This window comes from Dicentrarchus labrax, unplaced genomic scaffold, assembly GCF_905237075.1.
Source record: "Dicentrarchus labrax unplaced genomic scaffold, dlabrax2021, whole genome shotgun sequence".
Taxonomy (NCBI): Eukaryota; Metazoa; Chordata; class Actinopteri; family Moronidae; genus Dicentrarchus; species Dicentrarchus labrax.
In genome coordinates this window covers 8,381,074-8,405,684 of record NW_026136712.1, presented here as the reverse complement: position 1 = coordinate 8,405,684, position 24,611 = coordinate 8,381,074, and the positions used below count along the sequence as shown (strand labels likewise).

The window sequence follows — 24,611 nt, the reverse complement described above, 5'->3', positions numbered from 1 at the left end:
ATAAAAATTAGGGTCAAACTAATTTAGTGGCGGTAAACAGAGTGCCCTGCAGTAGCTAATATAGTAATGTTTACACATGAAGGGAGACAGGTGTACTGATGGTGTGCCATCTGTGAGGCTGTGTTGTGTCCACACCATCTAGTGACCCAGAAAGCAATGTCCTGGTTTTTTGTGTGAAGGATAGATAAACCGAACAGAGCACGGCACTCTATGCTAACAGTATATAACATAACAGTTTGCACATTAATGACAAATGCTGCTTTTTCTCTTCTTCTTTTAATACAAGTGGGTTCTGTCATGTAATCTGATTCAAATGCCTGCAGATGGACTGATGTTTCGTGGGCTCTTCCCAGCAAAGTGTTGAGGTGAGATTATGATTTATGTTTTCTGTACATCAGCAGTTTGTTGGGAGTAAATAGAAGGATTGGGTACTTAGCACTAGCAATTACACAATAACCAAAATAACAGTACAAAGATGTGTGTTTCTGGGAAAACCCTGAGCTGAAGATGTCCTCAAAATAAAAAAGCAAACCACTCAAATTGTCGATTTAAAGCTCTTCAGTGAGTTCATCGTGGACAGGAATAAGTTGGAATAAAGCAACGGTGGCCCAGAGACCCTGTTTACTGCCTTCATATCTTACTGGGTCATGCTGTGCTGCTGCTGGACGAACCCTGTGTGTTTATTGCTATTCCTGTTCCCACATGCTCAGATGGCACTGCGGCTCCCGACGCCAAGTTGTCAGTAATTCACCCGACCTGACTGACACGCTCTCAGCAGCTCAACATTTGGCAAAGTGGCACACACAATCAGCAGAGGCAATCTCTTTTATTTCCTGCAGAGGAGGAAGGAGCAAGGAGGTGATCTGAGGACATGGAGAACTCTGTGACCTCCCCCCACCCTTTCCTTTACCACCACCACCACACCACTGGCATGTGTGATGTGTGATGTGTGTGTGGTGGGTGTTTATGTATGGCGATTGCGTGTGTGTGGACAGCTGGTGTTTGTGTTTACATCTAAAGAGCCGTGGATTCGGGGAGGCGAAGATAGCGGTGGCCGCGGAGCTGAACTCCCTCTTTCAAAAGCTTTTCTCTCTTCTCCTCCATTTTGGCTTTCATCTCTGGCCCTTCTCGCTCCCAAACATCAGACAGATTTCTAAGTTCTCAGACACACAGACAGAGAGAGACAGACAGAGAAAGCAGAGAGGTTTGGGACTTTGTAGTCTGTAGTGACTGTATTAAATCCGCCCTCGCTGAGAGGTAGCCAAGCATGACATTATGAAGCATCCATCTTCTCGCTGTCATTATTTAACACACTGATCTGTGTTTATAGTTCACACACAACTATACGTCTTGATTGGGAGGCAAAAGGACAATTCATGTAGACCCTTTACTATAAAAAACAGTGTACACACACACACACACTACAGTAAACCATGCTGATTAGGTTGACATACAATATTTATTTAGGTTCACAAAAATGATAAGTTAATTATCAGGTAGTCCACAAATATTGTGGGAATGGTCTCATACAGTCAAACAAGTGGGGAAACATACATGAGAAACCATTTAGGAACAGGCCCACCCAGAAACGCTCTGATTTAACCAAATAAAGTATGAAGCATGGAAAAGGATGAACTCAAACATTAGTTTAGTCTAAATGATAAAAAGGAAGTTTCTTATTTATTCATTATTATATCCATAATTTTCCAATCATCTTTTAAAAAAACACCCTCAGCTATTCAAAATATCTCTTCTTACTCTCTCTTCCTGAATGAAAAAAGAATCCAAACAGGACAAACTAAAAAAGGGGCAGACCCTGCATTTAAAATATTGCCGTATATCAGGGTCATCCCTGAACTGTCCCCCAGCAGTATCAATGGACCAGGGACCGGTCGAAACTAGAGACCTAAATGTTGTAAACCCCCCCCCCAGTACAGTATCTGAGGGTATATATATAATGTTAATCTGAAAGTAGTCTGTAGTGTCCCCAAATAGCCTGTGGTGGGCTTCCCGAAGCTGCCCAACACCCATTCTCTTCTCTTTGTTTCTCATATATAACAAGATGTACAGTGTGACACTGCTGATCTGACTCTAGCTTTGTAGAGAAACGCTCATCTCTTACATTTCTATTAGCCTTGGGAATGAGACCCACCACCCCACCCCCATCTTTAACTCCAACCCCTCCCATAAACATGTCTCGACCTCATGTATGTTTGCTACAAAAGATGTTACACATTATGAACACATCATGCAAAGTGGCAATTCAGTTTACAAAGATGGAGTAGTCGTGTTTTTTTTGTTTTTTTTAAATCTGTAGCCATTTTAGCTGCGTTTGATTCACTCTTTCCAAAACAAAACAAAGAAAAAGATCAACCTGAAGTCCCACCCATTTTCAAAGCCACCTCCCTTAACCTTTCAACAAAAACAGAACAATTAGCATTTATAAACGATATTATATTAAACCATGATTTCTCATTTTTCTTGTAATAACCCAAATCTCCAGAAAAAGTATACAGTGGACAGTTGTAGTCTGAGTCCAGGTTTAAAACTGTCAGGAAAAAGCCATTGCAGCAAGGATCAGTTAGCATAAACCAGAGTGGCTGCTGCCTTTAAGAAAAAACCTTTAAAAACATGTCCTGCGGTGGCGGCAACGGTTGGTTTAAGAAGAATCCCTGATTGGCTGAAAGAAGTCAGGTGACCACCAGGTGAGGTAAGAAAAGTCCCACCTTTGACGATGGGGATGACAATATGGAGGTGTTTTCCTCTAAACTCTAATGTGTGTGTACTTGTGTGTTTGTGTGTGAATATATATATATATGTGTGTGTGTGTGTGTGTGTGTGTGTATACATTTTTGATTACAAACTGACCACCCGCTCACATGCGCACACACTCACACTCAAGTGCGTGTTGATTTTTGAGTCAATCTCAAACACTGCATTTGCAAGTCCCTCTCTCCTCATGCAGCACAGACAGTTGCAGAAACACAGGACGCCAGTAGCAAAAAAAACACTGGCTGAAACGATGGAGAGAGAAGAAGGAAAAAAAAAGACGAAACAAAAAAAAAAAAAAAAAACAACAGAAAATTAAGTTTGCTGCCTTGAATGTCCTTGAACATCACATAGAATCCTTGGGCGTGACAATTTTTTAAAAATTTCTCGTTCTTTAGTTCAATAATATTTCTCTTATCTATGCATTTACTTAGGAAAAACTAACAAAGATTTCAGTTGCTCTCTTATTACTATGTGTGTGCGTATCTTTTTTTTTCAATTTTTTTTATTATTGATATTTGCATTGGTTTTCTCCTCTTCTTAAATTGTCCATGTTGAGTTTTTCTTGGTTTGCGTAGTTTCTGTCTCTTTCCATATCCTTTTAGGGGAAAAAAAGACCAAACCCATTTCTACCCATTATGCCCTCCTACCCTCCCCGTATTTATCCCCCCCCCACCCCAACCACCACCCAAATCCCCTCCGTTTCCCTCCCTCCCCGAGGTGAAAGGGGGGCTTTTCAGTCCTGTGCTGCCCTTCATCTCTCAGCCTCCATCGCTACACTAGCCTTCTGCTCGGCGCCCACGTGGGGGTTCACGCCCGTGGGCCAGGCGGGGCAGGGCTGCGTTGGGGGTTGCCCCTGAGTCCAGAGTCCCTGTGGAGGTTGCGGCACATTAGGTACGTTTGGTGAGACGCCCCAGCCGCCAACCTGGGGGGGCGGGGGTGAGGTGGCCATGGAGGCGGCCATGGGACTGCCGCCGCTGCCGCTGTTGAAGCTCTCGGACGCCTTCAGCCTGGAGAACATGGTCAACGCGTCCGGGAAGTTGGGGGGCGTCGCTGGTGTGTTGGCTGGGGTACACATCTAAGAATATGGAGGGAAAGAGAATGATTAATGCACGTCCAAGATAGGAAGACAGAAATATAAAAATATATATTAATATATACATAGGACTGAAAATAAAGTCTGTATTAAGGGTTTCTAAAGTTTCATTTCACTGTTTGCTGGAGGAGTAGCTGCACCACATTCTGTTTTATTGAGACTCCTATCAGTGGAGAAATTGGTATCTCATGTGTATTGGATTTCTCCCAGTATAACTGTTGATTTTCACTGTGAAATAGTGAGGCTGTAAAGAGGTTTTTTTGGTCTTTTATTACAAGAGAATGACACAGAAACCTGGTTCATCAAACTCTAATACTGCTGTAGCAGAACAATCATGTTATGCTGTCTACACTGGACAGTTATCTTCAAGAAAAATGTGCATACACCAACAAACAGTATTATTTCAGCAATGTTCATTATGGGATACACCTCAAAAGGCAGTTTTGAGCAGTGTTTAGGAGTGGATATTGCTCTAAAGGATGCAAACTGTTTTGTATAACTGAAGGGAAATTTAGGGGAATCCCAGGCACTCTTTGCTTCCCCAGAGGGTCCAGATGATGACATTACAGTCCTTTGTTTACACCCACTTCCTGTTTCAACTGTAATATGGTGTCCAATCTGATTTAGCAGTCTAGACAAACTTGGTCTGACTGAGAGCTAATCTTGCTTTGTGGACACACATATACAAGCAAAAACACACACAAAGTCACTTTGGCCTTAATATATCCCCTGTGCTCTAACCTGCGCCGACCCTCCTGTGTACCAGCGCTGTTATTGTTCTGTAGCCAGGAGTTCCTTTAGTGGCGCAGCCCAGGCATACACAATGCACGCGTGTGCCAAAAACAACACTGAACCTAGCACCTTGAGGCTAACAGGCCATGTGAAAAACAGGATTGGCTGCTCCGACGTAGTATGCCTTCATCATCATCCTCATCCTCGCTAACACAGCTTCTCGTACACTGCTCCACAGCCTGCTTCCTCCTCTATGTCCCCGTCCATTTGCGACCAGGAAAACAACAACCTGCTGCATCCCATAGGGAAACAGAGGTGGGGCCATGTTCAGCCAGGAGGCTTGTCATCTAAAAATAAGAGCCTGGGCTGAGAGGCTAACAGGGCAGGCTCCTACATGACAAAATATCCCTAAATCACCGGGCCTCAACAATGGAAGAAACGGCTCAGCAACTCCCAGGATTAGGATTATATAAAATGGAACTTACTTGTGATTCAAGTACAACTGACATGACAGAATATGAGTTTACGTTTATTGATTAAATGTCATTATGCCCTTAAATTCTCTCCTTTGTTTCAACTTTTTCTTTGCAACAGTGTTCAGATAGCAGATTTGGGTCAAATGCTAGGTTGTTTATTCAAGGGGGCAGAATTTTCTGGAATTGGGAGTCATAGGCTCTATGAATCAACTATGGGGAATAGCAGCTGCAGTCACACATGAATACTGGAAGAAGAATGTTAACAGGCTGAAAACAGAAAAGATGGAAAACAACACTCCCCTTAGTGACCAGCAGAACTCGGGCTGACCCGTGGTATCTAATCTACCCTTGGCTCCATCACCCAGGATGTTCAGACTGTGACACGCAACCTTCAGAAAAACAACAGGCTGACAGGAACACCAGTCCTCTCTTGGGGGGTGTAATCAGACCACTTTGCCCCCTAAAAGTGCTGCGGCTTGCAGGTTAGCCCTGCGAACGTACAATCTGAAGCAGGGGCTGAGCTGAGTTAGAGAAGCTCTCAGAGTGGCACGCTGTTATGAAAGGTGAGTGTGTGCGCTCTGACAGGAAACGCTGGCTCATGTCTCTGAGGCAGTTTCCTGCAGTAAAGGGACACCCTGGAATGCTGAAGTGACCTCTGTGATCCTTCCTGTTCTTGGCAGTGGAAGCTACTGGTTGGACTTGTTAAACGTGGTGATCAGTCGGGGGCGCCCTGATAGCTCACCTGGTAGAGCCGGTGCCCAATGTACCGAGGCTGATTCCTTGCTGCGGCGGCCATGGGTTTGAATTCAACTTGTAGCCCTTTGCTGCGTGTCATGCCCTCTCTCTCTTCCTTTCCTGTTATCTTCAGCTGTCCTTTTCGATAAAAGGCAAAAAGGCCCAAAAAGTATATTCAAAAAAACACCCTTGTGATCAGTTAAGGGTCTGTGTGACTCAAAACAACAGACGAGGCCTCATGCCTCATAGCTTGCTGCCCAGGAAACAAAAATGCTTACACATGACCTTTCAGGTTGCCCACTGAGACCTTTGCATCTGGCTTACTCATCTCTAAACTCATACACAGATGAGCAGGTATAAATATACACCAGTTATCTAACAGACTATACATTTCACTTATATCTATTTCTTCTTATTTAACAGTAGATTAAAACAGAGAGGATATGGGCTGGCCAACTTCAAACACCATGTTAGCGTCTCACAACTGCCCACCTCACACTCCTCCACTCACAAAATAACACAACACACAAGGCAAGTGTCGGCAAGCGTGTGTGTCTTTCTTCGTAGGGGACCTTGGACAGAGTCAGAGACGCAGACGTATCGACCCACAGGGAAGAGGATCTGGTCCAAAGACACAGCAGCTGTCTTTCTCTGCCAGGCTGTCTGAGTGTGGATCTGACTGCTTATCAGACACTTTCTCACTGATAAAAGCTTCAGCAGAGCCCGGACCTTTCAGCATCTATTTACTGATGATCCACATATGAAACACCATTTCCCCCCTCAAACAAATGAGACACAGATAAGGCGTATATACCACATCTGCTGTTATTACAAATCACATCTCTTTCATTGTGAGTAAGGCTAGCTAGCCTTGTGTATATTCTAAATGTTTCAACTGTACAGTATCATAGCACATGACCGGTCTATTGTCAAAGCAGAGAAAACACTACCAGAGAGTAAAAACTCCACATGGCTCCCTACACAGAGATTAAAACTGTTGCACTGGTGCAGCATACTGAGGAAGCAGGTTACTGTGCGTTTTCTCTTTGTGCGTGTTAAGCAGCCTAGTAGCAGATTAACTCTCGCTGCACTGAGGCAAGGACAAAAAAATACTGCCAGAGCTGTTGAGACCGGTACGAGCAGACTGAGAGTTCAAATCCAATTGGCTCTTGGACAACTGACGGGGCACGTGGACTGCTGCAAGAGGGTTGATATTTTATCTGTGAGCACGTATAAGGCTGGGACGATATGCTAATCCTCCAGATTCCATTCTATCCTGATACTTGGGCGCCGATTCAATATATATTGAGATTTGAAATGACTAATTAGTAGTATATAATTGAACATTTTCCCATGGTCTAGTGCAAACAATAGAGACTGTATATCATCATCAAGTCATATTTCCAAAAACAATGCAAATTACATGTCTGCCAGTTTTAGTTTAGTTTTAGTATTACTACAATACGATACCAGTCCATGACAGAATTTGCATACAGATTCATTTCCTGGAAGTGTTTTCATACTATGGATTTAAAACGTGAGGGTGCACATCATTTTGTGCTTTCTCGTGGCCAGATGTGATGTCACGTACCAGTCATAGATTAGAACAAATGCATTTCAACATCTGCTGGATAAAAGCAATAACTACCTTACGCCTCATCTAATAAGCACAGACTAAAATGAAGCAATTGAATTTAAATTATATCGATTCAGGAATCAAAAAGCATCACAACACTTAAGTGTATTGATTCGCCCCGCCCCAGCCTTAATACTACTCACACACTCACTTTGATGAAAATATTGTCGCACAGGGTCTGCATTTACGTCACACACATACAAGCGATAAAGGATTAGAACCTCTACCAGGTGAGGTTCACTGAAGCTATGTGTAGGTTATTTGATATGGAAATAAGCAGGTTGACAAGATATTAATAAACTAATTACTGGATGTTGGTCAAAAGGCACTGTTCTACAACTGTGGGTCCAGCAAGGCATATTCTAAAGAACTGATTATAATTATAAAATGGACTAAACCAAAAATGTACATTTAGGATGATAAAATATGAATAGACTACTCAGAATTATGCTGTATGTCATTTGTCTAGAAGCTAAGATTGTTGTGTGCCCAGTCAAGACCTCGTGCTTTACCACTTAATATTGATAAAATATTATTTCGAAGATAAAAACAGATGAGAAAAATAGAGGCTTTTAATAAACCTTTGTAGGATTTATTTTCTTTCTTTGGCTATTCAGTACAATATATTTGATAATTTTCCATATAACTGTGTTATTTAAAAGAACATATAATATTTCAATGGATATTTGAGATGCAGGGTAAATATTTAGTGTAATGTATTTAGAGTAGGGTCTTTTGTGCAACTCAGCAGCAATCATGAAAAATCAGCAGTGAAATATTGGTGTGTATATACGACAAGTGGGCAAGAAGGGAAGAAATACATTATATATAACTACTGTATATTTTATGGGTGCATGTAGGTTCAGCAATGTTAAGAAACAACATGAGAGGTCAGGTGGGGTAAACTTGTTTTCAAACTTGTTACTGTGAGAGTTATTTGTCTGTCTCCTGTCCAAAACACTATGAGTTGTAATTTGAGGAGAGTCAGCCGAGGTAACCTAAACAAACAGCTGTCTGTAGGCTTTGTTAGCTAGTAAACAATCGAGCAGGAGGATAAAAAATAAAATAAAAATAGAAAAGATCAACTCCCACTCAGAACAGCACAGATATTTACTGTCACGCTGTTCCTGTTAGGAAAACTATATGTTTAGAAACACAAGCAGATGTTAAAAGATGTAACAAAGAGAGGACATTTAGTATGACAAACTGTATGTGTGTGTGTGAGTGCACATACAACAGAAAGTGTGTTAGAGCAAGGAGGTCTAGCCATTTATTCAAGATATACAGATGGAGAGACAGGGGGAATAACAGACAGCGAGAGCGAGTGTGTGTTCAAAACAGAGCCAACAGAGAAGGGTTGCCATGGGGACGGTTGTTATGAGGAAGCAGTACAGATCTACTGTTGACGGGACTGGGCTGAGGCAGGACTAGCTCTGTGGTCGCAGCGGCCCTGGCCCTGTCCACCCTCTCTTCAAATCTGTTTGCTGAGCCCGGCATGAGGAACGCATGGCTGACAGGCAGCGACCACTCTAAACATGCCTGGCCCAGGCCTGTGGTGAGGCTCCACAAACCTTAAACACTCCTCCGTTTGTGTACGTACGTGTGTGTGTGTGTGTGTGTGTGTGTGTGTGTGTGTGTGTGTGTGTGTGTGTGTGTGTGTTTGCCCACAAACACAGATGAGCTTGAGTTATTTCCAGTCTGACCGACCACATTCCTCAGAAATATCAAGTGTGTTTATGTGCCAGGCTGAAAAGAGGAGTTTTCTATCTTCTTTGCATACTTGTGCAGAGGGTCCAGTTACGTCTCGTGACCCTAGCTGACCTCCATGTAATGTTTATCTCGGTGCTTCTTCACCACACCACACACTCACATTCTCATTCATCTTAATTCAGTCTCTATGGTAGGCACCGTCCAGCTGTCACAGGAATTCAAAGGCATTACATTTTTTTTTTTTTTTTTTGCATTAAATGAAATGTGGTCTGCTTGTTTCCATTAACTTGGTTAAAGCTAATAAATAAACTTCCCATTGGCCAATAATGTCAGATTCAGTTGGCACTGAGCATGTTATTGTCGTCAAATTTAAAAAATAAACAACAAAGAAATAAACACAAAAACACCTAAATATGTGGGAATTACAGTTTGGATAATGGACATTTTTATATTACTGTCAAGTTTTTATCAATGTATTAAAGTGTCACATTGTTAAAGTCAAACCTACTGTTAGTACTTCATTCATCCCAATTTGCAAAACAAAACTTAGCTGCGAAACCAAACTTCTTTGTCTCCATCATTCCCTCTGCTGTGAACATTAATATGAACCTGTGACATGTTTTCACTGTTCTCTATCTTTCTCTCACTTCCCACTCCCCGTCTTTCTCTCCCTCCAGTCTGTGGCTTGTTGTGTACAGTTCACACACTCTATGGCAGCGCTTGGAGCAAACTGTGCTGAGAGATCTGTGAGACACGAGAATCGCAGTTAAGCATGCGCCCTGACGTCTCCATCTATGGGCTCACATTCTTACAAGAGTTGTATTTGGCTGGATTGTAACATTTAACTTGCTGTTCAGTATAATGTAAACATACATTACCTGGATAAAATTAATGTCAGCAGGGCATACTGCTTTATGGCTGAAAGAATACTCTAACTACGGGCAAGATCATGACACAATCAAAAAAATGAAACATTAATATTCAGCCAATTTCTGGATTAGAAGTTCCAAACTTTTTCAGATAAGGAAATTATGAAACTTGTTTTCTAAAATTTGGGCTATTATACAAAGTAACACATGTGACTGGTCAGTGAGAAAATGTTTCCTCAGTATAGCAAGTCGATCAACTTGCAAAATAACTCATGGTGTACAACTGCAAAAACAAGACAAGGTCTCTGCTGCAGTGATGGCTTTGCTGCTGTGGCTGTTTATTATTTGGTATGTTGTTGAACACCAATGCAATATATGGTGTTGTGTTTATTATTCAGTAATTTGTTGAATCCCAATGGATAACAGGATGTTGCACTCTGCCTAAAAAGGATCACTGGAATCACAGCTCCTCATTGTGTTGTACATTACAGTGTTCCTCTCCTTGGCTACACAATGACAGGCCGTGTTATAACCCTCAACTCTGGGAGAATTGTACTCAGTGTTTATGTTGTCTTCCAGCAGTGTTATTGGAACTGACCTCGTAACACTGGCCAATGTCAAAAAGACACTTAACCTTAATCCAACTGTTTCCTGCAACTGCCATATAGTACACGGTAAAGGACTACTAATGGGCAGTTCAGAGGTGTAAAGCTGCACAATACTGAAAAAGAACATGGAGTCTCTAAATCAATTACCATGAGGTTAAAAAAAAGTGTAGCAAGATACGGACAGGAGACAAAATCTGTTGGCTGCACCTCTTTTAACTGGTTTTAAGTGCTGGATGTGTGGGAGAATGCATCAGGTCTGGACTAGTCTTGGGTACATTCATGTTGCGTGTGTTTGGAGCAGTTTATATACATTCTGAAACTTCCACTCCTTTTGTTTGGTTTGTTTGGCCATGTGAGAACAATGCCATTCAAACCTGGCAACACTGACAATGCATGTCCTTGTCCACATCATAATTCTGTGCAATCTGAACAACGGACAGAAAGCAAGCAAAGTTTTATGAGCAAAAGAGGATGACAGTTGGCCAAACCAAGATTAACAAGATACACGCAGGTCAAACTTGCAAAGAGCACAGACCAAGTCCAACATGTTTTTTTTAAGTTTACGGGAACTTGAATTGGATGTTTTGTCAACATACAAATATGTAACCTCAACAGATGACAATTTACCACAACTCTATCCAATAAACAAGCAATGTGTGGGTCCATGTTGGACACAGACATCCAAGGCCTGATTTACTTGTAATCTGGCAGTGAAACCCTCAATAAAACACAAACAACGATGCGACAAAATAAACATTTCCATTTTTGGATTGTACAAAAGACTGAACACCGTAGATGTGGCTACAGTCTAATTTCACTGTGCCGTCATTAATGTGAGGCTGATTCTGACTGATGCCCTGTGAGCACTGTGGAAATGAGAGATGATATTGATTCAAGTCAATAGGAAAAAAAGATTAAAAGGGGTGAACAGTGAAAGAGATAGGGGAAACCAACAGAAAGCCCAATGGGAGAATGGGGGAGTATCGGCCAAAGAAGAGGCAGAGGGAAAGGAGAGAAGCCAGGCTGAACAGACCATTGCTGCGTTAACTGTACACTGTACTGTACTGTTCTGCCTGTTAAATGTTTAAATAGGAGTGTGGTGTGCATGCAGCCTACAGTGAAACTGCTTTGTTTTGTATTTGCAGCTTTGCAGTTGAATCAATGACCTACTAACATGTATGCCTAGTATGCAAACTAGGAAAATGAGTAGTTAATAATAATAATACTGTAACAATACTGTACTTAATACATAATTACACTTTAATTGCATGTGCATTTGTATGCTTGAGAAATCAAAATTAAGATTTGGATGTTAATGCCACTTGAAATTGAATTTGAGATCTATTTAAAACAAATATATAAAATGTATGTCAATAAATAGAAAGAAACAATGCAGGGAATACCAGCATATTTTGCATTAGCATGCATCAATGGACATGCAGTATTTGTAATAATGGAAATACCTTGAAAGATAACACTTTGTTATCTGGTGAAAATAAGACCGTAATAACTTGTTAAGTGTGACAAACCTGTAACAACAAGTTGTGAACACAGCATTGACATATGATCACCTTTTAAGTTGATATGACAAACCTTTGCTTATTTACACATCCAGCAGTTACAGAACAACATTATAATTAATTTGGGGTTGTGTTTCTATCAGGGCTGTAGTGGTAAAAAAAAGTTACCCATATACAAGACTAGACAAGACTAGAACAGTGCTTTCCACGAGCGCCAGCTCCCAGCCAAACAGCCGACTACTCAATTAAGACCGGCCGGCTACTTTCATTCCTGGAAAAAATGCTGTATGTCCTGCTGCTGCAGCTGACTTTTATTTTGAAGTGGGTCACAGGAAATGCAATGTGTTTGTCAGTTATCTTAAAACTGGCTGCTACTGTTGAACAAAAATGTGTCTACAAAACAATGGAACAAGAAGGAGCAGCCACAATCAGCTGTTAGGTGAAGAGTTGTAGGCGACACACTGTATTTGAACCTCCAACTTCTCGGTGAGGTAATGTTAACCAACTACAACAATTTTCAAAGTTTACATGCTATGTGCAGCATAAAATCAGATTACGGCTGCTCACAGAACAATAGAAAAAACGACTAATTTATTTTGCTGCCTCCAGCATTCTGGGACCTGTAGTATTAACCAGGTGTCAATGCACAGCATCGGTGTAACTACATTGTCAAACCTGATTAATACTTCCTGCCAATCAGGACTGGATTCTGCAATTACGTTTCAGAGTTTCTAGTTAAGTATCTGGTTATCATTAGAGTCTAATGTTTTTAGTGTGTTCACACTGATACAAGCTAATACAAATAGCATAAACCTAATAAGAAAGTGAAACTATTAAAGAATAATACACTTATCATTCACTTGTCATTCAATGGGACATGTTGTATAGTTGATAAACTCTAAGCTGCTCTCAATAAAAGGCATAAGCTGCTATGGTTTAAGTGGTTTAACTTGTGTCTGTAAGAGAGAGTGGAATATGATGCACATTGCCTGCCAATAAATAAACAGTTGTAAATTCATAAAATGTTCTCATCTCTTAATTTTGATATGTAATATACAATGTCGTTAAGAACAGTCCAATAAATAAGGCTACACAATAAATAGAAGATCTCAAACAGACCCAGTAAACGGTGATCGGCATAGGTTGATACTGCTTTCAGCGATCGGTTATCAACCCCAAAAACCGGGGGCACCCTTATTAAGGAAGAACCACAACTAAACAACAGGACATTCCCCTGTTTGCCAACAACCTCAACAAGCAGCCATTCCTTTACACGTGTAAAACAGACACATAACTAAACCAGACAAGCAACTCAGTCTCTGCGTTTTTATTATCCCATCACATAGCTCACCCACAAGAACCGGTACTCAGGGTTTTATGGGAGTGGCTGGATGTCAGAACTAGATGTTTCTTTCCAAAACTAAATAAAGGAGAATGACAGGTGCTGCTGAACATTTCATTTCAAGTGACCACCCCCTCCCCGCTTCATCCACGACCCCTCACTCCTACAACCTCACCCAACTTCTAGCAGCTGAGCCCTCGTGTATGTCTATGTGTGAGTTAATATTATACACATACACACACATACACCAGAGGGACATGGTTGGGTTTGTGCTCACGAGGGACTTGGTTGATCATTAGCCAGGCTGTGCTCTGTTTTCATGTGTATTATGACACTGTATAATACAGGAAGGAGAATGAGACAGAAAAACAAACAAAATGGGAGGAATGACAGAAAAAGAAAGCAGCAATTGTCAGAAAATAGGAGAACTGGGACTGAGTGGAGCATATGTTGTATTTGACCAACTGCACACACTGCACTGCTCAAAACAATGGCTAACAGGCTAACAATAGCTGTTCAGAGGCTTACTCGTATCTAGAAAAGGGAGTTTGGCCTGTCGGCTGGTAACAGTCTGGCAACAGAAACTACTAGGCCAAAGGTCATCGTGGGGGAAAACAAAACATGATTGCGATGCAAACACTCAGCTTCAGCTTGCCAACAGATATCTTTCTTAAGGCTACACATACACTGTAGATCACATTTAGCTTTTCTTTCATCTCACATGCAATATATATATATATTAGGTTTTCAAATCAGTGTCAGTTTCCAGTTTCAATCTCAACCACTATCTCAATTTAATTTGGAAACTCAAATCAATTTTTACAGTGTCGCCCTCACAATACGCAAATTGTGTTATTAATCTCTGACAGCAGCATACAGAAGCCCAGATGACAACAAAGACAAATGGTCTACTCAGTTGGTTGTTCCAGGAGAGCCTCTGTTCAAAACTTGTAGGGCAAAATCCAAAGTGTAAGCTCACATAGTTATTTAATAAAAATTACAGTTACATCTTAGGAATAAAATTATTAATTGGGAATAGAGCTGAATGTTGTATAAAGACTACACATAGCCTTAAATTATCTTAAGCCTAAATCTGAGTTTGGCAGCTACTAGCTTGAGCAGTCTCTGTTCATTTTTGCAACTTCACATAGCAACATTGGTGTGATTTTGCAGGTATTTTAAATGCTTGAGTTCCATGGGTGTCTGATCAGGAATCTCTGAATATAATGTGGGAACTGAAGAGCAGAGCTAAGAGAGAGGAGGTTCAAACCAGGGCTGGTGACAAGGCTAGCAACGGGTTGTGCAGAGAAGTGTCTATCTGCAGTGCTACAGCTAACCTGAGACAACCGGCAGGAGAGACACAATGTGACAGCACTCCTTTTATGCAACAGACAAGGGTCCCATGTGCTGCTTGTGTTTCCTCAGCCATAGGCATAACCCCTGTGTGTGAATCTATGTGTGTGTGTGTGTGTGTGTGTGTGTGTGTGTGTGTGTGTGACTCTGTGACTCCAAGAATCAGTGTGAAACCCAATCTAACTCCACTGCTCATAAACACATCTGGTCTTCGCAGCCATCCCACATGGATTCTCATTCTCAGAGTCCCTTGAGCCAAAGTTCTTGTGTGTGTGTGTGTGTGTGTGTGTGTGTGTGTGTGTGTGGATGTGTGTGTGGATGTGTGTGTGTATGTATGTATGTGTGTTTTTGTGCACACGCCTTAGTGTGTGTGGTTAGGGTTCTGGGAAGTCATGCTCTTGGAAACATGCAGGGCAACACGCTGGAACATGCAAAGCACAACCCAAGCCTCTTCAGATGTGGCTAACTGCTTGGTATGGCTGTACGACACACAGGTACAGACAACTACACACACACACACACAAATTCATATCCAGGCACAGATACATGCACACCCATTAACAACATTAACCGATCTGGACATGATTAACTTTGAAATCTGAGACACATTGCTGCATGCACACCCAGGGGATTACACACACACACACACACACACACACACACACACACACACACACACACACCTGTGAAATCACACTTAAATACACAAACAATGGGAGAAAATAAACTAGATTTCAGCTCATTCTGCAATTAATAAACTTCTGTAAGCGAACGCCTTGTGTCTTTTGTGGCAGAGACAGAAAGCAGCGCTCTGTGTTATATTGTATCTTCTAACAAAATATCTGGCACTGCTTTGCTATTAGCCTATTTCACCTCAAGTACAAGCCAAACACCCTTCCTCACTTGTTTTTATTGATTTGTCACTGCTATTTAGGAAACAACCCAAATACACTTTATATACTCTAGTCAGCCTTCCTCTGTCTCTTGCAGTGTGATGATAAACTGATAGAGGTTGAGACCGGAAAAGAAATAGCAGCAGACAGTCATCCATGTTGTCACATCGTGATTTATGAAGGAAATTATACCTCTGCTCTTCTGCATGGGCACACCACACACATCAAATCTCAGGAAGATGAGATCTTGCATGGACGAGAAAAGTCAGGATTTCTAAAAAATCCTTTTTTAAGCCACACCCAGACACCAAAACCAAATGTTTGTAGTTACCAGAAACACACCAAACCCTCCTCCTTTCTTCTACTGGGTGTTTATATTGCCAGGAAACAGCCTTTAAACAACTTCACGCCCACTTTTATCACTGCCCTGCAGTGCCCGATACTGTCCTGCTACGTCACTGCGCCGGTCAGTTGGCGCTGAACGTTGCCCTTCATAAAATCCTTGTTTCATTCGCATTGTGCGTGAAGCCAGTGGTGAACAACAATTACAGCACAATAAAAAAAGAAGGTGATCATTCAAACCACAGAGCATTTTGTCCATGACTCTGTGGGTTGCAGTATGTAGACCAGGCTGGGTTGTGCTCAGCAGGAGGAAACAGCTGAAATTACTTACTGCTTATATTTAGCTAATAACTCATTTAAATAATAAGAAAATGAGGAGGCCTAATACACAGAACCCGGATAAGTCTTTACAGTGAAACAGGACTTTGTAAGAGAGTGCTAAGAAAGGAAAAAGAAACAGGAGCTAAATCAAGAACTGTTGCTTTGCCTTTACATCGATATAAAAGCATATCAGAGTGAGACCAGGAGTTAGATACACTGATATGATTTAAGAGGAAAAGGAGAATTTGAAATATGTCTTGAGGAGATTATTTTCATTACCCTGACCTACTAAAGACACAGACTTTTCAACACCACGGTTCTGACTTTACTGCAGGGCTGCTACATGAGGACCTCACTGCATACTTTTTAATAGCCATGACTCTGGCAGAAATTGCACACATGTGAAGCAGGCTTTGTGGCTTAGTTAGTTCATTTCCCAGCTTAGTCACATGATGGGGTCACATGTTCCCAGACAGCAGCCGAATCATCCAGCTGGGCTACTTCCTCCTCTGTGGTCACATGAGGATTCATTCATTCACTTTATTGTGGCTGTATGTGCCCCACATGGAGAAGATATTAATCATGGAAACACTGATATTGGTGTGAAGATACAGTTAAGCGTCAGTGTTTTTCCTTCCAAATTCATAGAGACACATAGTGAGCCACATGAAGACAGACAGTCATTATACTGTCCAGACCAGATCATTCGAAAACCATGATGACTGAAAAAATACTTCCCGGAGCTGCTAATGCGCACAAGAAACCCTAGTTCAATGGAAGTCTTTCTCTTGCACACAACAAACCAATTTTAGGAGGTTTTGTTTACAAATAACTTGAATGATCTATTATTATTCTGCATTGAGGTGACAAAATATATGTGGGTGAGCATTTTTGACAGCTGGTGTTCCAACTGTGTAAGTCAAAAAGTAGCTCAGACTTAGGGGTGGGTGATATATATCGTTTGCGATAATATCGTTATTGTTGTTTTGATGATGTGCAAATTTCCATTATCGAGTATTCAAACTACTTCGCCAAAAATATTGAAACGCACGCGGAAACTCCTCACATCCACTTAATACACGGTGCAGCAACGCTCTCTACAGCATGGTAGGATTCAGTCACACGACTAGTGGGCATCCTCCTTGCAACAGTTTAGCAGCGCGTTGTTATGGTAGAGAGAAAATGCAAGCACCTCCAGTCCCTGAAGCTACCGGTACTTCAGATGATTTAGTGCCGATACAAATCCTATGAGCTTCAGCGCTCAGAGCGGTAAGCGCCTTCAGCGGTAAAAAGATGTCAGTGGAGACGTTTTTTTAGCGCAGCGCTCAGAGCGCTTCAAGTTGAAATCTGTTCAACTTTTAACACCGCTGGGTGCTCGGAAAATTAGTTTTTGAGCGCTCTCTGCGCTAAAAACGCGTTTGGTGGACACAAGCCCTAACTCAGACAATTCCAATCACATTTTAAAGGATATCGACTGATTATCATTATCGCCAAAATCCCCAAAAATATCGAGATATTATTTTTTGCCCATATCGCCCACCCCTACTCAGACTTCACATAATTTATTTTAAAATGCCTCAAAAGCTTGGGACATCCCTAGAACATGAATAATAAAAGGCAGGAATACAACATGGACATGCCGGTATGCTGTTCTGAGGAAGGACACTGCTTTGAGAATGATGCTAAAAGAAGATGATGAGGACGGGGCATGATTATAAAATTCTCTAACAGGAAACATAAAGGAATTCTAGGGTCTTCAGCGTCTGCAAACAGAAAGAGACAGAGCTAGCGAGTAAAGGAGGCAAGAGGAGTTAGAGTGTACAAACTAAAGAAAGAGACAGGGTGCTGTGTTTTTAGTTATACCGGCCCCCTCTGCTGTGAAAGGGTCCATTTTGGGCCGGTGTGAGCGTTGCATCCTGCAGGAATGTGTTGCGGTGGCAGTGTTTGTAAAGGCAGGGTGTGTGTAGAAGAGAAAACTGGGTGGGAGTAGACTGGGAGGGGCTGGATTGAGCTTAGGGCCTGGTTGTCCATCGTGGAACACAGATGTAAGCTTTGATGGTTTTATTTAAAAACAAAGAGACAAATGGAGTATCTGTTCAAGATCCATCATGTGGCCGCGCGGCTCTCACAGACAGACTTTACATACACACACGCACACAACAACAAACAGAGACTTAATGCGTGCCTGTGCAGAGATTGTAACTCTTTTACATCATACGCCAAAGCACAGGCACTCCCCAGGTCTAGGATTGCTAGCAAGAGGAAATAATAATGACAAGAGCTTTAGCTAAATCCTCCACCATTTACAGCATTATACAAGACTGTACTGGTGAGCAGGCTAACTCGCCTCACTATTTGATATTTGATACAGGGTATAAACCTCTGACATACAATGCACAAATTATGCATTAACTTGAGTAAACAAAATCAGACATGACATGGCTTACAACATGAATGCTACCCTTCTGACTGCTGCAAATCCACACCAGACAAGCTTTATTTAGAGATACAAATGTATTTCTTAAAACAACAGCACTTTTGTAATCTCTTACACAATGACAAATTTAGATGGGAAAGTGATTTGGCACGTCGCATTCAGCCTCATGCATTGTTCTGGGGCCTCAAAGACAAAAGCATGAACCAGCCCACTGAACAGTATCCATAAACTAACCGACCTACATGACGTCCTGACCTGCTATGCTGCCAAGAACTGCATGTCTACGGGCTATCTGTTGGGGCCACTGGGGCTGGGATGAGGCTTCTAGCCAAAATAGCAATCTCAAGGATGAGTTCAGTTTGTGTTGTAACACAAAACACTGACGCAACAGCATGTGCTACAGAAATGTAACTCAATGTTGTTCGTGCTTACTCTAAACTGAAGAGAGAGAGTGAGAGAGACAGAGTTAAGAATGAAAGCGAGAGCAAAGTGGATTAGATTTGTATACCTACGAACACTGTGGCCTGATAAGCTGCAGGAAGGTTGGACACGCTGCCCTACTGTAGTATCGCTGTGACTCACACACATACACACAAACACCCACTCTCTCTGCATGCACCGTGTACAAATGCATGCATGTAAAGTATGTGAGCGCAAACAGAAACATGCAACAAAGGGAATGTAAACGTATGATTATGCAAGAACGTGTTTATAACAATAACAGCACCAACACACGTAGGTGCTCTGCATTCTGACTTTCATTATTCAGTGTCTGCAGCAATCAAGCTCAGCCCTATTTGGCAGACAGAACAGGACAGCTCTTGGCAGATTGCTTACTCTCTAAATTAAAGTGAGACATTTCATGAGCTAAACAGAGGACGGAGATGCTCTTATTTACTGATCAGACAATACAGGAGGGCTGGCTTTCTTTCTTACAATAAAGCTGTGATAAACATGATTCAGCTCAGTAGGGGTGAGTATTGGTAAGAACCTCACGATACGATACGTATCACGATACTTTGGTCACGATACGATACGTATCACGATATTGCGATATAAATAGAGATGAAAATACAAGTACCTATCAGATGATATTGATCAGAGGACAAATTGAGTCAAAACTATTTCATTCAAAATAGCCTCTCCATTTTATTAATTTCCATGACATTCACTGAAAAATATATTGAAAATAAAATGCGTTGTTACACACTGCAGTTGAAACCATAAAATTAAGTGCATTAAATTTATTGTCACTGAAACTACTGTAAATATCTCAAAGTAACCATTAATCTCTTTTCCCTGACCAACAAACTGAAATCATTGTAACCTGCAGTACGACTCACAGTGCAGCTGAAAACATAAAGGATAAAGTACCATTAATCCGTTTTTGCGGCTGCTTCTGTGCTAATGTCTCGGCGTGGTGTCTTGCTGGGTGAAATCGCAAGTTCGTTGTGTTCCCACAATATTTCACGGCAGCGAGACAAAGCTTACAAACGGCATTATCTTTATGCAACTCATTGTTCTTACTATCTTTTTTAACTTGGAAGCCACAGTGCTTCCAAACGTCGGCTTTATCAGCCACTCTCTCTAATACGGAAGTATAATGAAATACAATGCGCCGCACAGCAGAGTCACTCTTCAGCGCCATCTACCGGAGTGGAGGTACGGAAGTCGTACTGTATTCACAACGCGTCTAAACATGAATCATTATTCTTTAAAAAAATCAATCTTTGGAGTTGAAAAATCGATATTATATTGGGCGGTAAAGTATCGCGATATATTGCCGTATCGATATTTTTACCACCCCTACAGCTTTCTATGATGACTGGCGATACTCCGAGGACATAAATGTACACACACAATGCAATAAAAAAACAAATCCTCTTTTATCCCAACCTCTCTCCCTTTCTTCTAGAAAAGCAACGCTAAGATGTGTAGCAGTTTGATAACTATCTCTACCACACAAACAGAGCGTGAGCTTAAAAATTATCAACAGTTTCATCCAAAATCCCCCCCACACATCCATGTCAGGCTCTTCCAAAGGGCAGCTGTTGCTGGATGCTGCCATGCATGCAGCTGCAAACAAAGGCTTGTGTGCTGCCAAAGTGGGCTGCTGCTAAAAGCCCAAATACTGCTAGTGTTTCATAATGTTCAACCACTGTGTGTGCATGTGCAGAGTCTCCTACAGCCCTAACGCCTTCCAGTTTACTCTGCCTCGATCCATCCACCCCTAAACATCCCATGTGTGTGTTGTTTTGCGGGCCAGCAGCAACACAGTCAGGGCGAAACAGACAAATGCAACTGCACGAGGGTCTATTTGTGAGAGGCAGCTGTCCTCTTCCTGGAAAGACACTGTTTTCTGTCTTACCCAGAAACTGGGGTGTGAGAGGGGGGGTCTTCCTGCCCTTATGCAGCCCAACTGATACAATGAAAAATTTCATATATCTGCATTTATCTCAAGCTTTCTCCCATACACACACACACACACACACACACACACACACACACACACACACACACACAGTCTCTCTCTCTCTCTCTCTCTCTCTCAGTGTGGCTGCTGCAGCTGCATGCCTGCCTGTGTGTTTATTTCTGGAGGCTGAGAACATGGCCGACATGTGCTTTGTTATTGTTAGTACAACAAGGGCTGTTTATCCCCCCCTCCAAAACAAGACAGCAGCCTTGCATGAAATGAGGGTTAGTACAATTACATAAACAAAACAATGAATAGTGTATAAAGAACATGATCATCACCACCCTCCTCCTCCTCGCACTCACCATTTGATGATGATGGCCATATGGAATATTTGTTTCTTGAAAAAAGGCACTGAGGGCGGTCTACAATGAAAACACACAGAAAATGAATGACATTTATGTGATACTGTTTCATCTTTCAGATAAGGTGACTATAAATAGCCACAGGGGCAAAGAATTCGCCCAAACATCGCTTATTTCTGTGTTTATATAAATGAAAGCCAAACAATACAAAGAGCTTGCGGCGAAGGAAAATGTACAAGCTAAATCTGTATCGGGTTCACCGCAGACTAAACAATTAAAACTACTCTTTACTAGGCCAGTCGATACAACACGGCGGTCATCTTTATTGCGTAATAGCACCCGCTGGCCTCGCCTGTACACTGCTGTCATGTGTCGGATTATAGTATTTAATCTAGAGTAAAGTCTAATTGGATATGCTCGCTGTACGCTTCGCCCTGCTGCGTTACCCTGTATCCCCTACAGATTTGGTCTGGCCAAAAGCGCAGATATATCCACTTTAAATACGGCAAAAGTTCTGGTTTTAAAGTGGGCCGACTAATTGGTTCAACTAAAAAACGAACAGATAGCCAACACTGACGCTTTGTTTTTGTTGAATTTCGAGAGCAAAAGAGGGGAAAAGTGGCGAGAGGCAGACGGACGAGCTCCAGTCAAAACTAACGGTCGGTCACACATAAACATTAGCCGTGTTGCTAACGTTACAGCCCGCCGACTAGAACGTTGGAGCCTTATCGTTTTTCCTATTTCTCCTTTTACCTCGAACTGCCAATGTGCCGCTTGTAAAAGCTGCTTCGCCTGGTCTGCCGCACAACCCGCCGTCAGGACGAACTGGTTAATCATGACTTGATGTTTGAGTTCATCCATTTTCGACGAAGCCCGTGTCCTACTCGCGGCGACTGGCTCTGAAACAGACTTTCGACCGTTTTCCTTTCTTTCTTCACTCTAGTTGTATTCCGTTCCTCTGCCTCAGTCGTCCACCATTACAGCCGGTTGAGCAAACACAAATATTTACTGTAGGAGCGGTAGTGGAGAAGGGGCATTGGGTGATTGACAGCAGGAGGCGGCCAATCAAATGAGAGCATCACCGGTGGGATTTGTATGCCGCAAGCGGAGGGTCTCCTATCGGCGTGTCTTTAACCGCCTGATACGGCAATATTTTTACACTTAAACACACGTTAAACGACGGTAGTTCATCGCAGCAAGTTCACTTTAAACCGTGGCACGCATGTGGCATTGAAATCACCGCAGAGGAGGTAAATCCCCACTCGAGTAATCTCAGAAAGGGTTTGTTTTGGACTACAACTCCCGTGAGCACTCGCTTTGTTTGTAAAGCTCGAGGAGGCAGACGTTTGTGAATGACGGCCGCTCTCGTCCAATTCCCAGGCGCGCTGTGTCACTATCTTGCCAAATATGGTAATCAAATCCACCATCGCCAATTACATCGCTCGGAGTTAAATTAGGGACAGCCGACAGTCATGGGTGCGTATTCAGGAGCGTCGTGTCTGCTCTGCGCACTTCTTCATAAACCACAGTCCACTTCCTACTCTCTCTCTCTGTGTGTGTGTGTGTGTGTGTGTGTGTGTGTGTGTGTGTGTGTGTGTGTGTGTGTGTGTGTGTGTGTGTGTGTGTGTGTGTGTGTGTGTGTGCCATCAGTGCCGCAGCTTATCTGCACACATCGGCGCGGACTGCGGCGGTGCATCCCCAGTTCTCCTTTGTTGTGATAACAGAGCGAGCGTGGCGTTTTTTTTTATCTACGGGTTGCTGGGCAAGATTTAGGCTTGCTCAAGGACACTACAGCAGGTCACACTTTAGCGAAAACAGGGTTAATAAAGAAGAGGAGTGATACTTTTAAACATCCAGTTGGCCACGAAGATACATATTAACAACTTCACTACCCTGCAAGTGTTAATTAGTGAAACTAATGAGCATATAATGAATCATTAGACAAAATAGGGACATTTATTATTTTGAATGGCAAGTCAGCAGCCTATATGATAAAAAAAAAAAGACCTGCGAGACAATGAATGAATACAATACAATGGAGTTACACTGGATTTATGTAATTCCTCAAATACTCCCCCTTAGCCAATTACATCTGAGGAATACTGTACCATTCCAAGCCAAACAATAAATCCCCTGCTTTTATATTTACAAGTAGGCTCCTGATGTGGAAGGATTTGGGTCGGGAAAGGAAATATCTAAAGCAGCAGTTTTAGTGCAGGCTGTGTGTAAAACGAGCCCTTTGATATCAACACACAGCGCTCAGAATTGTGGGTAACTGTAAACTGTAAACATTCTTTTATCAATGGCATTTTTATAGCTGTGTGTGTGTGTGCGTGTGTGTGTGTGTGAGAGAGAGAGATAGAGAGAGAGAGAGAGAAAAAAAAACTGAGAATACTGACCCCTGTTGGTGAGAGGAAGCACCCCGATGGACAACATTTACTGTAACACTGGGTGAAGTTGAGGTCATTGACATCCATGGTAATAAAATTATGCTTTTACATTGCACAAAAACACAGAGGTTTCCCAGTATTTATATTATAGTGTGACTTTTGATGTGCTAACCCTGGTTAGCAACCTACCTTTACAGCTGCCTTGGTGTCATTTATGAGCCGTTGCCATCACTTAACTTAAACCAGGAACTCACTTAAAAAGACTCATAAAACCAGATCAAATGGGAAAGACTCAACAACATTACATATTTTACTCTTAAGGGTTACTCGACCTCTGTACAAGCACACTATTTATCAGATCTTAACTGTTCACCAGTTTGAACAACATCCAGGGTCACATTCTGCTTCGTTCAAAGTTGTAAAAGGAAACAAACCGGATATAATTGTATATTTCTGAGGCTCAAGGGGGAAAGGACACTCCTGGTCTAATATTTGACTTGCAAAATTGTGATGCAGAAACTTGAAGTCACTAGTGCACAAATACTGAGATTGGACTTACTACAGTGAAGTAGGAGACATCTTAGAAAACCTTAGAAATGAACAA

General features: G+C 42.0%; 1 protein-coding gene across 1 annotated transcript; it reads right to left on the bottom strand.

The window, feature by feature from the left end:
• Positions 1-1,440: 1,440 nt before the first annotated feature.
• On the bottom strand, positions 1,441-22,800 carry ubald1a (UBA-like domain containing 1a). The gene is made up of 3 exons (XM_051416912.1): positions 22,371-22,800; positions 21,618-21,677; positions 1,441-3,847 (listed from the first exon to the last, which is right to left on the bottom strand). The coding sequence occupies exons 1-3, from the start codon at positions 22,476-22,478 to the stop codon at positions 3,524-3,526; spliced, it is 492 nt and encodes a 163-aa protein (XP_051272872.1). The 5' UTR covers positions 22,479-22,800; the 3' UTR covers positions 1,441-3,523.
• Between the last annotated feature and the right edge of the window lie 1,811 nt (positions 22,801-24,611).